We start from the raw sequence: 18,629 nt of genomic DNA, 5'->3' as shown, positions 1-18,629 counted from the left end.
CAAACTGAAACAAGCACAAAAAGACAAGCAGCAAATTGTTTTAGTAACCTCCAACACAGCACAGGATATTTTCTGGCCTCTTTGAGCTGCAGAGATTACCAGTAATCCTGCAAACCTGCAGAGTTAATCTTTTCCCTGGAATTTATGTACAAGTTTGTGAATGTAACCTGTATTACAAAACAAGCAATTATGTTGTGGCCTAATATAAAAAAATATTATGTTTATTATAACATGTGAGGTCAGCAGACTACTGAAAATAAATCTTATTTCAAAGCTTATTCCAATAAAGAATATTACTCGTTACTGGAAATAACATAAAGGCTACTAAATGATGAATGAACTAAAACTAATTTCAGATTCCCTTTTTGTCTTTCTTCCTTTCTTATTTTCCAGGATAACCAATTAGAGTTCTTAGAGGACGATTTATTCATCGACCTCCTGAACCTAAGTCATCTCTTCCTGCATGGGAATCGGCTTTGGAGTCTTCGCCAGAACACTTTCCGAGGATTGGGCGTCTTGGACCGACTTCTTCTGCACCAGAACCGAATCCAGTGGGTTGATCGGCAGGCTTTCCATGACCTTCGGCGTCTCACCACGCTCTACCTGTTCAACAACTCCATCACTGAGCTATCTGGTGGCACCCTGATGCAGCTGCCGGCCTTGGAGTACCTGCGTCTAAATGACAATCCCTGGGAATGTGACTGCAAGGCGTTATCCCTCTGGGACTGGCTGCGAAGGTTTAGAGGCTCCACATCCTCTCTGATCTGCGTTTCACCACCGGAGTTGGCAGGAAAGGATATGAAGATGGTGAAGAAGGAAGAGCTACCCAACTGCTTGTTGAACGAGGGTCACAGAAGAGGTAACTCTGGAGGGGAGATGGAGCATGGAGACTCTTTAAACCACCTAAACCGCCACAGAATCCATCACAACCATCATCAGCGGCCGTACCTGCCGCATGGGGACCAGTACAGCTTGCCTTCGCCCTCACCCCTGCCGCGTCCACCGAAGGGAAGCCGCAAAAACTGTACCCGCCGGGGCCGCAAGGGAAAAGGGGGGCTCAATGAGGTACAGGTACTTCAGGAGGGGGATGAGAAGGACTACTCTCCAGATGGAGGTAAATACGATATGTCTGCATCCTCAAGAAGGAGAAACAAGTGCATCCCCAGAACTTCTGTTGGTCCACCAAGTGGAGTCCAGAGAGCTAATAACACTGGATCCCATGCAGCAGCATTTATTCCCTATTTGTCATCAGCTCTGTTTCTGTCAATCTATTTTGTGATCCTGCGCTGAAACAGAACCCAGACACTTATGTGCTAATGATGCAACCTTATTATTAATTCTCCTAAAAAAACAACAACACCCTGTCCTGGTTATTTATGGAGACATGTGGACAACCAAGTGTGTACTTGATACTGTTTGGGAACATTGAGAAGTATTCCTGCGGCAAAAATGCAGGGATTCTTATGTGTCAAAAGATGGAAGTCAGGGAGCACAACTCAGCCCACTGTTTTGATGATGTCAGCATAGAAACAACAGGGAAACTTCTGTCTCTTTGGCATCAGTCACTTCATCAAATTTATGTACTCATGAAAACTGTACAGCCTCATAAAATAATTAACCAATTATTCATTCAAATTACAGTGAGAGCACACAGTAAGTATAAAAAACAGTTAGCCCTCTTGACTCAGTAGTGCTCTCACAGCACAGCCTTGATCTGTCACTCACACTAGGACAAAGACAGTCATTTAAAGCTGTCTCTTTGCTCACTCAACAGCACCTTAAGATCAAGAAACAAAGTACCGCAGACACTGGTGGCAGGAAAATGAGTCATTGTGAAGAGTTTCAGCGATAATAGCTGTAATCACTATCAATCCGTCAGCAAATTGGCTCTGCACCCACGTCTCACAGCAGTTTTAATGCACATCTGTACACTTTGGCATCTAAATAATACAGCTGAAATTGTCACACAACAATATAACTGTCAGTTCGTCAAAGCAGTCCATTCGAAAGCTATCATTTGTCCTCAACTTTGCATACCAACCTAAAAGCCAGTCCAAGCCAACAAATCATTCTAAAAGCCAACTGGTCTCATTCAGCATCCTAGAGTGAGTGAATATTTCTGAGAAACTGTTGTGTAACTGTGGGTGTAAAGTGGAAAAAGAAAATAAATACTCTAAAGCTATGTGGATACGACAAAGCTAGATAAAAAGAGTGCCTAATGGGAGCCAGTTATCCCATGAACAGCATCTGGAGGCGAGAGACAATTTCATTCACTCTCCAACTTCTCTTGGCTGAGCACTTCTCTGCAGACCAAGAAAAACCAGGGGATTTAGTCTCAGTCATAAAACTTCTGATTCACTGAAAGTGATGTGCACTTCTCTCTGTAATGCAATGGAGGTTTGTGTGTCATTCAAAAGCACCATTCAATTCAAACAGTCACAAGAAACAGATTCTGTGTCAGAGGTTTGATCAGCCTCTGTTGAGTAAAAAGTAAGGTCAGAGTGTGTGACGAATGAACGAGCTTGCGGATCGCTCTTCTCTGATTTGTTAACAAGGACTTGTTGATCTTCAAGCCTGTTTGAAGAGTCGGATTTTATCGCTGCTAGGTCTGAAGAGAGAAAATCCCTATGACATGTGGAGGCTATGTGCTCTTCTCCAAGAATTACCCATGAAAAAAAACAAAACAATGGGATACAGCATACCCTTTGATAACAGTCCAGTTCGACGGCGGTCTTCTCCCAGAAAATAAAAAAAGACCAACCACCTTCACAGCTCACTGCAAACTTCAAACCCGGGATTCTCATTTGTTTTTTCTCCAGACATCCTGTTGCAGCTCACCTGATGTCTCCACCACTCAATTGAAATAGGTGGAAACTGATAAAACAAATAATATAATTTTCTACAGCAAAACAAAGCATTGTTGTCTTTTGTTGAACTAGCTGCTCCTCATAAGTAGAGATGCACCAAGAAATTGACATGTGACAGGAAATGGGCAATTTTCAGGTTGAGTACCCCCAGTAGGCTACCAGCCATTTGGAAACTCAAATTTGATTATTGCTCTGTTTGCTCTCCAAAGATCACTCAAAAGTTAGCTATTTTCAGGATCAACTTTAAAAATAAGACAAGAACAAAAAATAAGAGAAAGCACAAAGATCGAAGAAGCAGCACTAATTCTTTAAACACGTCTGTAATTATTTCTTTTGAAAGAGGGAGAGTTTGATTTGCAGCTGATAACAGAAAGTCTGAACAGAGTCCAGAAAAATTGCTTCATTTTATCCTTTTGAATATTCTACCCTGGTCTGTTATCTTGGCTGCCTTTTTGAAATCTCAGTTAAAGGGACAGTTTGGATTGTTTAAATTATCAGTAGCAGTGGTCTTTCCTGTTGTAGACAAATGTCACATCACTCCAGGTGAATAAATTCCCAAAATGAGTCAAATTAACCATTAGTTTTAACTTATTTTCTGAGGTTAAAAACAATTCAAACAAAAAATGAGCAAGAAAAACCTGTTAACAACTAGATTTTCACATTACACTGTTGTTGACGATAGTGAACTGCAAAGAAGTACTTTCTCATTGACCTCCTGGTTTATGTCGCCCAGCAGTCAATAGGTGGGAGGTGGAGTCCATTGACTACTGCAGATGAAAACCCCCTCAAGTGAGCCAGAGGTAGTAAGTGGGTATTGAAGATGTATAGACTCTAACCTATTATCAGTGCATCTGTACTGGTTTGTGCTCTATGCATAAAGGAGAAGGTGAAAAGGAAGAACGTTACTGCAGTTTTTCTATCCTTTTGTTCCTCAGAGATAATTCATCCACATCAGGAAAACAGCACGTCTCTTTTCACTGTACATCTGTAAAAATTAAAATCTTGCTTTTAAAAATACCTTTGTGCTCATGATCTGAGTACCATTAAAGAAACATGAGCTGATAGTAGCATTGAATAAAGTTTGGTCTAATATAAGTTACACTCATTGTGTTTTATAAACATGTGGAGTGACACCGGAGTGCCATGGAGGGAATAACTTACTAAAAACTATCTCTGTAAGGTAGTTCACATTCTTTTACACAGAGATTTTAGTTTTTTCAAGGTAGTCATACTAATTGGTAATATCTGATGCTAAACACAGTTTAAAATGTGAACTCCATTATTATTATTTTTTTACTTTGGCCCTGAAGTGCAAACTGCTTCAACAAATCACTACACACAACTACAAATTGAAAAACACAACAACCTATGCAAAAAAAAAACATGACATTAACTAAGCACAATTACAAATTAATAAAACACAACAATATTAGCAAAAAAGAAGATGAAATTCTCAGTGGGAAAACTAAGACATTCCTGATTGGTTGATATCACTTTTAACTTTAGAACCGGGAATTAATCACTCAAAATATTCTTGGACAGCGGCAGCTACGTAGACATGAAAACAAGCCTCCTGAGTATTCATGTTTATGGGTAGCTATGTTTTCTTCTTCTTTTTTATAATGGCGGATCATAGACGCCTTCAAGGTGCATACTGCCACCTACTGTAAATGAGTGTGTAGCAGCATTATCAAACACCCATTAAATTGAGTTTTTTCTGGTATTTTGTATCATGACACTAAATCTGTAATTTTTTCGGTAGCTATATTTGCGTCATTGGTAACATTTGTATTTTCAACAAATGTGCTAAAACCAGAAAAATGTCCGGTTTTAAAGTCAAAAGAGGAATCGCCCAATCAGAGACGTCTTAGGTTTCCCACTGCATATCACGGGACCTATTTATTCTGTTTTGTTAATGTTGTTATTTTTCAATTTGTGTCCTCTGGAGAAAGGTACCAGCACTCCTCATGACCCCACAAAGGAATAAGCATGTTGGATAATGGATGGACAGATTTTTCCTTTTGTAGTTGTGTTTAGGGATTTGTTGATGTGGTTTGCACTTCAGGGCCACCATATGTTGTCTTTGCTTGAAAAACAATCACAAATCTTTTAACAATCTTTTAACATTTGGAGCACAAAATGTGCTCCAAATGTAAATTATGTTAATCACTCTAGGCAGGAAGATTAGAAAAAAAAACACCTTAAACACCGTTATCAACCTAGAAACAGGAATGAACTAAAATCAGTGTCAGATTTTAGCTTTACAAAGGTGGAGATCAGATAAGCCTCAAAATTCTGACTGGTGCATCTCTACTTATAATCAAAACATAACACAATTATGACAGGTCATTTAAAAAATAAAAGCCTACAAATTGTGATCCGGTTTACAGACTACCCCAAAACAAACAGGTTCGTATTGGACTCCAGAGGCAGGGGCCATATTTGTACCCCTGCTTGTGTGTGTTTCCTGCTGAGTCCCACCTTTTCGTGTCTACCTATCTCGATGTCGGGAACATTGGGCAGCCTGTCACTATAGTGTCACTGTCCTGGCAAATAGGATTATAAGTCCCTATACCAGTGAACTTTGTTTGTGCTGCTGTAAACCAAGAGGTGATGTAAATTGTGTCTGTTTATTCCTGTGAGAATGACTTTTATAATAAAACAAAAATGAGAAAAATAGAGAGAAGTGGAGAAGTGAGACTCTGTTGCTTCTCACTTGTTCCCATGAAAAATGTACAGGGAGCTGAAGGCTGGAACTTTGTTATTTTTTTAATATTCTTATAATTGTTTTTTTTTTTGTGTGGGGGGTTCCAGGGGGGCTTTCAGTCTTTTTGATTTGCTGAGTAACTCAAGATAAACAGCACACTGCAGTGTCCTATGTGCTTTTCTTCCTTATCTTTTTCCTTACTTTCTATTCGTCATCCTCTTTCTCCATCTTTCCTCCTCGTTTCTCTTTCCCTTCTCATCTTCCTGTGCCGCCATTCTCTCTTTTCAATAAGCACACACAGAGACACGCACACATATTTGTGTATTATTTTTCTCTCTTCCTTTGTGGAGCCCAAATGTTTTCTATGTGGTTATCAAACAATGCCAGACTGAAGCTGTTTATAAATAACATTAAACAGATAGTGTCCTCAAACGGCTGAGGTGGTCTCTGTTTGTTTGGCTCCTTTTGTTCGGGCAAGCATGCGCATCTGTCCGAGTGTGTAGTTAATAGACATACCTCTAAATGAGCCCTGAGGATGCATGATAAGGCAATGAAAAGAAAGAAAATCATCAAAACCTAAAAGGCAATGAAAAAACCCATAATTGAATATGTGCATTCATCTGCTGCAGAGGAGGAAAAATACATCCACATTTAATAAAGATAGATGTTGCCCCCCTCATGTCCTACTTTTGGCCACACACTTAGCAGCCTCATATGAAATATGCATCAAAGCAACTGTCAGGACACACACACTCACATAATACACACGCCTGTCGAGGTGTATCAGTTGTGACGATTAAAGGGCGGTGTCTCATGTCAGGTCAAGGTAAGGTCGCATAAGGCACTGGGATGTGATTGTTTCCTCATGCTTTATATTCATGTGTTTGTCCACCATGTAGGCCCGCCTGTCACAGCACATCCAGCCTGACAGCCGGTCGGGCTGCAGAGTGCAAGTGGTGCGCCTCTGAGAAAGTATCACTGCTCCGTTTGTAAAACAAAGCTGACAATGGGGAGAGAAGGAGAATGAGTGAGGACAAAAAGACAGAGGGGTGCAGTTATCTGTGGAAGAAGTGTGTGAAGTAGTTATCAGTGCCAAACAGACCAGCAGCAGCTGGGGGACAGGAAGCGAATCTAGCAGGGCAGTGCTTGGTGAGTCTGGGTGAGTCTCTGACCAGAGCAAGCTGTGCAACTTACACTCATTAGTAAAAATAAATACGCATAAAAATAAATCATAATTAGCTTTAAAATTTTTAAAGCATGCAGGTAATTTTCTAAACAGACATTTACAAAAAAATAAATAAAAAAAGATGGTGTAACTTATGTCACTGTCCCGTATGCAGGTCTGACTCACAGTAATGTTTACAGGAACTCTTTACTAAATGCATGAAAAGTATTTACTCTCCTTGGGAATTTTACTATTTATCACACCCAAATGTTTGCAATCATACACATTTTAAAATTAAAGATAAAACCAACAGAATGCAAAAAATAATTTTTAAATGATTTAATATTTTAATTTAAATACTCTCAGGGGAACAAATGACTCAACCAAGCACAGAAAATGTTTTAAAACATTTATTACAGAAGGGTCACACAAACATCCAGGAAAGATCAAATCGAGAAAAAGAGGTTAGAGACTGAAGAGTTTTATTATTGACTTACAAGTAATTGCTCAAAATAAGTGTCGAAATAACATTGTGTGAACTGATTATATTTGCATTTGTACTGGTAAAGGTGTGCAGGCATCATCATGCTTTAAAATGAGCAGCTATCTCTTGGTAGACTTGGATTGACTCAACAACTTTATAGACAATGTTTCTGACATGTTAAAAGTTTCCTTTGGAGCCAACTGTCTGAAGGCTGGAAGCCATTGATCATCAAAGAACTACTTTCTTTTTCTGTGATGCTTTGCCAGAGCTTTACTGCAGCTGTCTTCAGCAGGATGGTAGAGAGTCTGCCTTTACTTCACCTGTCTGCTGTTGCATTCTCAAAATAAACACTTGGTGCCATTGAGAGCATGATTAAGACCGCTATAGAGATTATTTAATTTCCCAGGCAGAGCATTGCAAAGTAGTATAAAATCAGGATATTGATTAATAAGAAATATATTTTACCTTTGCTTGTTAGTTTTCTAACAGCATAACAGGAGCTCCACTGTCCACAATGTTAACTATACAATGACTAAAAAATAGCTAAGCATTTCTACAGATCCATTTTGGTACATCCATTTAAGTACCTTCTGCACTATTGGTGATTCTTCTAGTGGTGCTATTATTCGTCACTGTAAATATCTAAATTAAAGTCTTCTTTACTTAGGAACAGCCTTTACACCAACTAGTTTTGTTCTCACTGTGACCTGGCAGTGATTTGAATGGTGTGTTCACTGACAGGAAAGAATAATGGATGGCTGAGTTTCCAGCTGGCTGATCACCTGCCAGGGCAGATCAAGAGAAAAATCTCCTGATTTCATTCACCAGCAGATTTCTCATGATGTCTCTAAATATAAAGACATTATATAAAGTTGTTGTTCTGATGTTGTTTACATGTTAAAATACCCCAGTGACCAGGAATGTGATGGTATAACTGCTCAGGCTCTGGGGAACAATATTGCTTATGGTTCCATTACTATAATAAATCATGTTAGATCAAGTAGCCTGAACATTTTGCAAAAGATTGTTTGTTCCTCTCTTTTTCTTCTGTAGATCTCATTTAATACATCATATTAAACAGCTGATGATTCCTAAAAAGAAAAATTATTGCTGTTTATATGTAAGCAATAAGACTCATAAATAACACTTTGAACTTTGAATGTTTTCTTATTAACAATCATAAGTAAAATAGAATTGTTAAGGAAAGACTGACAAGAAGAAAGACAACAACAGAAAAAAGAAAGAAAAATCTCAAAAATAGGTGATAAAAAAGCCACCTTAAACCTGCAAGAAAAAAAAACAATGAAGATTTGGAAGCCAGTGAAGCCATAAATGCAGAAGAAGAAAGGTAAGCAAGAAAGAAAAATGGGATGAATGTGACATATAATAAATAAAATGTTTGGACAAAGGGAATAGCAAAGTGAGTAAAGAGAGAAATAAGAACAAAGCAAAAAGGAGAGTGAGGAAAATACTAAAGATAAATGACTGGGGTGGTGAGAGGTAGAATAAATGCATAAAAAAGAAACAAACATAAAGGAAAAAAAAATACATAAACAGAAGTTGACAGGAGGAAAGGAAAATCAAAGGGTAAAAAGGCTGGTGTTAAGAGTCAGAGCACTGTGAGAGTTTACGGAAAGAAGAAATTAAAGAAGAGAGGGATGCGAGGGGAAAGTGAGAAATCATCCAGAGACGCATGTACGCAGTCTCCATGATCAAACACAAGAACAGCTCATCCAGTCCCTAAGCTGAGTGTCTGAAATAGCCGCATGTGAATATTTATATATGCTTGTGTTCCCTTCCAAAGGCAAAGGGGCCAGGCAAAATTGATTTCTCTCAGTGTGAATCCCACAAGAGTTGAGGCTCAGTAAAAGAAAAGCAAAGCAGGAAAAAGGAAGGGAAATGATGGAAATGAAGCAAAGTCTGAAAAAGCAAATTGTCTGTGTTTCTGCACAATAAGCTGGACCTTAGAACTATGAGACACAATATCCAAAATGTAGATGCTTGTTTTTTCCACCACATTTCTGTTGTACCCCAGAAGAATGCAGGAAATTGCCTGAAAGCAATGATTTTATTATTCCCATCACTAAACCACATTGCTTGTCTCATGCACCAGCTCACATTGCTCACAGTGCCCTCTTGTAAGCGTCATTTAACACCAACCCTCTTTTGGCTGCCATAACTCCATCAGGCTACATTACACTCATTACAGGCAGATATCTGCTTCAGATCGGAGAAAAGATCAAAGTGCGGCATCCTGCAGAGTCTGCGCATGCAGTGCATGAAACCGTGAGCTTACACCATGCTATGTGTTTCAAAACTGTTTGAATTGCTTTATCGGACAGATTTTCCACTGCATTCTGCTGTACAATTATATTTATGTAATATTCTGACTTATATGTTGAATTTTCTTAGGGATGTCACTCTGTTAAACCATGGTATTTTCACATCATAAAACTACAACCAGGGGCAGAGCTGGATTCAGTCCAACAAGCGGATTTTTATCACCTTGCTGAGCCAAGGCTTTGCAGCCAAAACCATCATCAATATTTTTGGATGAGTGCAGAACAGATGGATGAACTTCTGCCCCTCGCTGGCTCTAAACTGGCCAGACAATGAACAGCAGCCAGAACTGCAGGTCTGAGTGCAACATTGCCTCCTGTACCACCTTCATTCAGATGGCCATATTTGCAGAAGGGAAAGATTTAGGGCCTGTCAGTCTTGTAGTGTTTTTCTTTTCTAGGATATGGATGATTGGTTTATTGACTGGAGACTTGAGGGAAGGTCTTGTGAATGACTGAGTAGAAAGTCTGTGCCTTGCAAAGGTATTTACAACCCTTCAGCTTTTACACGTTTTTACACCATAACTTTCAATGCGTCTCAGTTGGAAATTATTTGAAAGAACAACATATAACACATAACAAGTGGTAATGGAATATTACATGATTTAACTTTGTTATTTTACAGAAAAAAAAAAAATATCTAGGCCCCTTATTCTCAAAGATTCACAGCCTTAAAATGAGTCCTAGCTTAGGGGGCGATTCATTCAGCTGCTGATAGCGACTCTGAGAAAGAAGACGATGAAATTCTGTGCTTCTTATTGTTCTATTTCTTATTTAATAATATTTGGCAACCAACTGAATGGAGAATTACCGCCACCAACTGGTAAGGAGTCGTGACAGGTCATTGGCCTAAGAGTCTATGCTTTTGAGAAGGTTGACAATTAAGTTACAGCTTATAAACCTTTGTATGACTAGATTTTATTTAGAGTCTATAAATAAATGAACTTCTCCTTTTCCAGATTATTTTTCAAGAAAAAAAAGTAGACTTTATTTTCTACCACTTCACAGTCATGCTCTGCTTTGTGTTGGCCTATGACATAAAATCTTGATAAAATACACTGACCAGGGCAGCAGTAATGTGACACAATATGGGCAGTGTAGGTTGTGAAAGGACAGTAATTTTAACATATTCAGCCTTCCCTTTCTCAAGGTTATGTAAAATGCTCAAAAAGCTGGATTTGGCTTGCTACCTCATGTCCTTGCCTACTCTGGCACAAGCTGTAGTGCAACACAGTTGGATTCATCATTCTTCATCTTGTGTGTGTAGCAAGGGAATTGGATCTCAGTAAATGGACACCAGCTTTTCTCTGTCCTCTCTGGGACCTCTCTATGTCCTTCGATGTTTTACTTGTAGGAAGAAATGTGCAGCTGTTGTTACAGTAATCTGTGCAGTTATAATTCTGCAATTCTGCACAGACTATTCAGGATCAAAAACTTATTTTCTGTCTTACTCTACTCCACTACACTACTGGAATATTGAAGAACTTGACCACGGAAGGAAGGAACTGGAATACAGATGGAAATCCTGAAATACAAAAAAGACATTTAAACATTCACATAAGTTGTCTGAGTAAAAGTACACAGTTTTTCAGATTCAGATACTTTGTCGCAATCAATTAAAGAATAACATTTTCATATCTTTACCTTGCTGAGTTACGTTCTTGAAAAATACAACAAAGCGATGTCACAAAAATCAGATATGTAAAAAAAAATTGTTGCAAAATAAAATTCCCTTTTAAATAATTATTACCAAACCTTTAGAATGCAATCAGTATTTTACAATACATTCAATTTTGAACATGGCAAGTTTCATTTGGAACATTTTTGCTATATCTGGGCACATGAGCTCCTTAATACATGAGTAACGTGTACTGTTGTGTTACTGCTCTAGTTTTAGCTCAACTTTAATATTTTTACAGACGATTCAATTTATTTCTCATGCAGCATCTAATACATCAAAGAATTCATGGAGGGCTCTATGATGGAGAGCTGGCCATGTCCTGCTCCTGGAAAACATCCCCAATCTATAATGACTGTAATCCCATGCTTCACAGTTATTATGACAATTTTTTATTTTTGCATTCAAATGTGAACTCTTCTGTCTAAAGCATATTATTTCAGAAGTCCTAGTCTTGAGGTTTCCTCTGGCCAACTTTTTTGTAAAAAGTTTCCCTTTGTACACAGCAAATACAGAAAAATAAATTGTGCTGTATCTCTCTGATTGTACAGTAATACATTTTCATGCTAACATTTACAAGAGCCTGTTATTGGTTTCATGTAGACATTTTAGATTTTTGGAGACTCCTTTCAGCATCTTGTGGCCAGCCGTGAACTTGCTGGAACGGCCAGACTTAGACAGTTGTTTTGAACATCCTCTACTTACAGAATATTTTCTGCATGGGAGAACTGTAGGTTGTAAATTGTTTTGAAACATCTTTAAATTCTTTCCCACATTTATACACTGTTATAATGTTCTTTCTGAAAACCTCATGCAGCTCTTTTGATCTCGTCATGGTGCTTACTCTCACTTCAACTACTGAGAGTTTGTTATTTTAAATTTTTTTTTTGTTATTTATGGTCTGCAGGGAAAATCTCTTTCTCTGATATCAAAACATCTGAACTGTATTGTTCAGACCAACTCAATTCATAATTTTAAAATAATGTAAAGGTTTATGGATTTTCCCTTTTTCCAAATGTCATACCCAGCTGACTGACAGCTCACAGCAAGAGACATGAGGAGGTGTCATGTTACTACTGAATCAAATTAAACTGAACTTATAAATACAAAAACAATATGTTTTAAATATGTGACTGAGCTACCCTGCAGCCTGCTAGTTATTAAAAGTGAAGGCAAATAGTAGTTCTCTTGGTTGTATTTTTATCTGCTTCCTTAAAAACAATTAGCATAACTCAATAAAGCTTCTTTACTAATGAGCTTTTAAATAAAGAAATTCTGCGTGTTTAGCTGCTCTGAGTGAGCTGAAAGCATTCCTACAGGAGACACACTGAACCATCAGCCTATCTGCACTCTAATTTCATCACTCCCAAGTTAGACCAGACTCAGCTCTGCAGAGAGTAGAGTAATGATAAATTTACTCAAAATATATCAGATTCCGAGCTCCAAAACCCAAAAACATGCATCACACAGACCCAGTGGATTCACTCCACATATAGAAACAGAAGACAGTGTAGGCGCTGCGATATTTCGAGCGCTGGTATGGATGACTTTGGCTAAGAACGATTTACTACAAATATAACAAATATGGACATAAAAACCCTGGAATTTCATGGTTTGTATAATGTAGTGATAAAGAGAAGAACATCAGCACATGAGAAATCTGCAAGTTAACAATGACTGCAGCTGTAGCTGCAAAAAGCAAGGAACAGCAGCTGCTAAGATGTAATTATGATAAGAAAAGGACAGTAAAGAAAGATGTTAGGCAAACCTTTTATATTCATTTAAAATATGTAGCTGATTACAGTTCAAAACAAATAACGTGGAAAAAATGTTAATGTGACCACGTATTCTATGAGTGACAAAAGAAGTTATCTTTATATTCTTCCAACAATTAACCTGTGAAGAGATTTAAATGCAAAACCAACTGTGTCCTTTAGAGTTATATAACTCAAATTTAATTCTGGACTGCATAGATTGAAATTATTAAATAGCTTTTATATGGCAGCCAAAAGGGCTTATAGAAAAAAGTGCCATTTAAATAAATAGAAAGTTTTCTTTTGGATGATAATAGCGAGACAAGAAATGATTTCACCCACAACCAACCAGCGATGAAGTCCAACCAATGTTTCATCATCGAGTCCGTCAGATAACTGTACGAGAATTTTAAAAAAAGAATAAAGTGAAAGGTCATGAAATAGTTTGTGTTTCTGTGGGGAAATAACTCTTGGACATTGCGGCTCTGCAATAACATTCCTAAAACAGATGACAGAATCGAAGCCAGTAGCGTTGCTGACTGGAGGAATAACCTCTGCCCCTCCAAAACCCTGGATTACATAAGATTTTACAAAAAAACAAAACTGCAGAGCACTTTTGGTTTTGAACAAATTATACAACAGAACAACAAATTATTTTAATCTGGATTAGGCCCACCTAAAGCGCCATGTTATTATTTTTCCTTTAATATATTTGCTGCTACTTATTTGCCAGCATGAAGAGGAGTTAGAAAAACAGATCATTTCTCCAAAGCATTTTTGCAACACATTCTTCATTCAGCTCTCCAGCTGTCTCCTGTTACACTCTGCAGTGGTGACCTGCCTGCACAGCCTGACATAAGTCTGTCCTTCTCTGGAGATTTGAGGACATCATCTGCTTAGTCCCCTCCTCACAGAGGTTCAAACCACAGAGGTGTAAATCACCTCTGTGCGGTGGCTTCGCACGTCTCAATGCTTGCCGCAAACCTCAGGTGCTGTGGTTCTAGCTCAAACACTACATCACAAAACCTTCAAGCCTTTAGAGTTTCAGCAGATGATGCACCCCTACACTAAAGTCTACTTTGTAGATTGAAGTGATCTGAAAGTCTGTTTTTGGTAAGGTTTGTGACTGGATAGCGGCTCTGGAAATGGGAAAAGGAGGGTAAATCTCTGTTGCTGGGTGTTTAAGTTTGGTTTTCCTTAACCTTGTTTTGAAGTTTGTTTATTTTTTATTTTAGTTTTTTTTTAAATTACATTTCTTGCTTTTGATTCTTCATATGAACAGTTATTGTTGCAGCACTTCAACACTTCCTAGAGGAACATAACGGTCTCTTTGAGTACCAGCAAGTGTGTTAAAGTATTTTCTATTTTCTATTGTATCTCCATGATTTGTTTATGAGCTGCAGAGATACAGAAAATAATGTAATAAAAGGTGTCGATGCACACGAACAATAAAAGCATGTAATAATAAGGTGTCAAGAACATCTAGAACATTAGCGAACATCTGTTTCCATTATTTTCACGCTGATTAATGTTTGAATTACAGAAATTGGTTGGTAGACCCAACAAACGCTGGGTTAACCAGTGAAAAAGATCACTAGCTGATGGCACATAAATTTCTTCCTAAGCTTTGATATTAAATCAATCAATCAATCAATCAAATTTTATTTGTATAGCACATTTCAGCAACAAGGCATTTCAAAGTGCTATACATCAAATCAAACACAAAAACACAATGCAGCATAGAATCAACAATAAAAACACAACATTAAGTCAGATTCCATCATTAAATTGGTAATTGATTACATTTCTAATACAACTCTAAATAAATAAGTGGGTTTTTAGTTGAGATTTAAAGGAAGTCAGAGTTTCAGCTGTTTTACAGTTTTCTGGAAGTTTGTTCCAGATTTGTGGTGCATAGATGCTGAATGCTGCTTCTCCTCGTTTGGTTCTGGTTCTGGGGATGCAGAGCAGAACCAGAACCAGAAGACCTGAGAGTTCTGGAAGGTTGATACAACAGCAGCAGATCTTTAATGTATTGTGGTTCTAAACCATTCAGTGATTTATAAACTAGCAACAGTATTTTAAAGTCTATTCTTTGAGGGAGCCAGTGCAAGAACTTTAAAATCGGTGTTATGTGCTCTATCTTCCTGGTTTTAGTGAGAACGCGAGCAGCAGCATTCTGGATCAGCTGCAGCTGTTTGATTGATTTGTTGATCAGACCTGTGAAGATGCTGTTGCAATAATCAATCCGACTGAAGATAAACGCATGGATGAGTTTCTCTAGATCTGGCTGAGACATTAGTCCTTTAATCCTGGAAATGTTCTTCAGGTGATAGAAAGTTGAATTAAAAGCATTTAATTAATTAAGCCAAAATTACCCGCATAAATTAAATACTTTATATTAAGCTGAACACTTTCACATAAGAACATTTGTCTAACTGGGTTTAAACTATGTCAAATACTGAAAACTGAACTAACAATGGCTTGAGTTTATAGATAAACTCAAAATTGTATATTGTGTGCATTTAATTAGATTATGTGTCAAAGCTGGCAGATGAAGAATGTATATATGGTGGGTTGAAGTGCAATTTCTTTGTCCTCAAATACTTCTGCATTGAGAAGAAACAGACGAAAGTCCAGCATTGTAGCATGTTTTTTTAATGCCAGTTTTGTTGCAGAAGAGGTTTTACATGACCCATTGCGTGGGCGATTAGCAGCTGTTTTAGTATGAGGCTGTTGTATCTAATGCATATAGGGAAGAGTGCTATTGCGGGATCTTGACTCCAGCTGCTATAATGCTCCTTTTTAAAAAGATTTTATACCATCAGTGGCCTTTATTTATCACTTGATGGGAAATGAGACATGGAAAAGAGTCATGGCTGTTGTCCACAGTTCAAGATGTAAATAATCCCATCTCCTTGCCATGATATGTGTAAATGTTTCCAATCTGTTCTGTGTTTGTTTCGTTCGGATTGTTATCCCAAGCTAAATAGATCACAAATCTGAGGATGGCAAGGTAGAAATATACAAAAGAGAATAAATCCAATGAGATGAATTAAATAAAAGAGCCATTCCACCTGGTGTTTAGGCATAAAATGTATTTGAGAGTTACTTTGTTGAATGTTGGCGGATTAGTTTGCATAAGCTATCGCTGCTTTTAGCAGAGTTTGGCAGAGGCTGAGCTATCTTTCTTTAAAGCTGCTGGATACCTGTGGCAACACAGATGCTGTCTTCTCAAGAGCAATCAATTCATAGTGCTCACAGCAAAAGCAGCTTTAGAACTACTGAGAACATCTTGACAAGAAAGCGTTTTTCAGCAGATGCTGGGTAACCTGCAGCGGTTCATTTTAGTGGTAGGCGTGGGTTACAGATAGTTTGAGGTCAATGACTTGTGTATTTAAAAAAAACTCTTTGAAGCTGAGAAACTAAAAATTCAAGACTCAAAGGTGAGTGTTTAAAGGTTTTCTGTCAGCTATTTTCTTCCCGTAGAAAAATAAATAAATAAACAAACATAAACAAGTAATATGAATACATATTTAAAATTTTGATGGTTTTGGAAAAGAAATTAGAGTTATAGACATATTCTCACATTTGAAGTATGATGTTGAAAATCTCATTCTTCTCATATATGATGTGAAGTTGTGGGAGGGTAAAATCTTGGCTACTTACAGTGAGATTTATGGAATTGTTGTTTCTTCCATTACAAGTCACATAAAAAAATCATATTTTATTTATACCAAAACAATGTTCTGCCAAGTTATGTGTGAACATTAAAGAATAGCATGAATATACCAAAAAGTATCAATAGTGTGTGTCATTTTCACTGAAGACAAAGCAGAGCTCCTCCTCTTTCAGTATTGATTCTGGTGTTGCCCCGGTCCGGATTCCCCAATCAAATGTGTTTCCCCAACCGCTCCACACTGCCTCAGCGAGCGAGGAAAAACATCCCTGCTGTTTTTTAGCTTCGAGATGCCCCTCATATCCATGTGACACAGAGGAACATGCTGTGAGCATCTTTGGAGTGGTAAACAATCCATCCTGTTGTGCTCAACATGAACATTAAGTAGGGAGATGAAAGGGTGAGCTGACACAGAGCTGCACTCGTAGGAAAAAGCATGGCAGTGTTTGAAATTGGCTGGCTAATGTTTTTTATTGTAAGTTTATTTAGAATAGCTCAAATCTGTAACAGAGGACCATAATCATTTAGCGCTAATTCCTATTTTAGATTTATTTGTATGATGGACAGATTAGAAGCATGCTGCTCCAGTAGACAACCCGCAGTTTGTTTACATTATCATACTTTGATAATTGTATAATAATAACAATGAGGTGTTAAAACCACAGAAAATACCTGCGAAAACAAAATTACTGCAAATTCTTTGGTGATCTTAGGTGAGTGGGATATTTGCATTGTGTTTGATTGTATTAACAAAGACATGACAAGGAAATAGTTTGTTAGTTGTGTTTTGGTTTTTTCTTTGGCTTAAATGACAAACATACTGTACTTTTATATAATTGAATTATGTTTTCAGTTTTATAAAAATAATTCTATTGATTAGATTTCAACAGTTATTGCTAATCTCATAATACATGAGCTCATATGCTGGGACAGACAGAATAGTAAGAACACATTGAGTGAAATAATCATACAGTTCAGTAAACTTACATCTCCAGCTATTGCAGCAGCAAGAAAAGTGGAGAGCTGTCACAGTGAAGAAGGCCAGAGCACAATATGGTCAGTCTGGCCTCAGGACAAACAATACTGAAACTGTCCTTCTTAAAATCAAAAAGGACTTTTGTCTGGCTTCAGATGGCAGATGATGTTCTGCTGTAATCCTCTTAGCCTGGAGTGGAGGTTGAAACTCTGCACTTCTCAGTTTTCACCAATTTCTGCAGAAACTACATGTGGAGTTGTACAAATGCCTTCTTCATAATCACCTTTTTGAATAAGGTTACAGATATCAAATGCGGTCAGGAACATAATTTGGTCTTAACAGTCTTTTTTTACTATTACATGGAACATTTGTTTTAACAGCATCTGTCCCATAGTATACTTTCCTATGGTCTGCAGGGATTTCATCATCCCACACTTTGTAGTTTCCTATGTGTGACTGACAAGTGATGGTTTTATGTAACAGTCCCTGCATGTGTTGAACATAAATAAATTATACAGTCAGTCGGACTGAGTGACATGATTCTGCTTTTAGAATTCATTCAAAGGCTAAAATTTCAGATGTTGTCAGAAACTTTTAGCTTTAAATATTATTTCTGAGAAAAGTCATTTTTAGGGTCTTGAATGTAGGGTAAATGTTATAACTTTAGAAATGCAAAGTTTAATTGGGGATTTTTCTTCTTTATATTTCTCAGTTGTGCCTGATCTCCTCAAGAAGATCAGCCACAATCGACAGCTTACAGCTGTCAATTAAAGCTCCTATTAATTAAACAGTGAGTGTTTTGAAAATTAAACCCACATAGAGAGAATGAATGGGAGAACGAACAATAACTTAAGTGTAGGTGGCATTTGCCTGGAGCTTTTGAATATGTCAGAAGAAGAAAGAGTGCTCACATAATGGCGGCAAAACAATGTGAAAGCAGGAGTGGAAAACAAAAGCGGAACAAAAGATGTCTTTGTCAT

The 18,629-nt window shown here is 37.7% G+C and overlaps 1 protein-coding gene across 2 annotated transcripts in view; it reads left to right on the top strand.

Moving 5' to 3' along the window:
* Window positions 1-6,000, top strand: part of LOC122845005 (reticulon-4 receptor-like 1) — a 99,435-nt gene extending 93,435 nt beyond the window's left edge. For both annotated transcript variants that reach the window (XM_044140938.1, XM_044140937.1), the window contains one exon: window positions 394-6,000. In XM_044140938.1, coding sequence (XP_043996873.1) covers window positions 394-1,290 — 897 coding nt within the window. In that variant the 3' untranslated portion in view covers window positions 1,291-6,000. The remainder of the gene's footprint in view (window positions 1-393) is intronic.
* Window positions 6,001-18,629: the final 12,629 nt, after the last annotated feature.

The sequence above is a fragment of the Gambusia affinis genome, linkage group LG15 (genome assembly GCF_019740435.1).
Source record: "Gambusia affinis linkage group LG15, SWU_Gaff_1.0, whole genome shotgun sequence".
NCBI lineage: Eukaryota > Metazoa > Chordata > Actinopteri > Cyprinodontiformes > Poeciliidae > Gambusia > Gambusia affinis.
The sequence above is the reverse complement of the archived record's forward strand: the minus strand, read 5'-3'. Positions and strand labels throughout refer to the sequence as shown.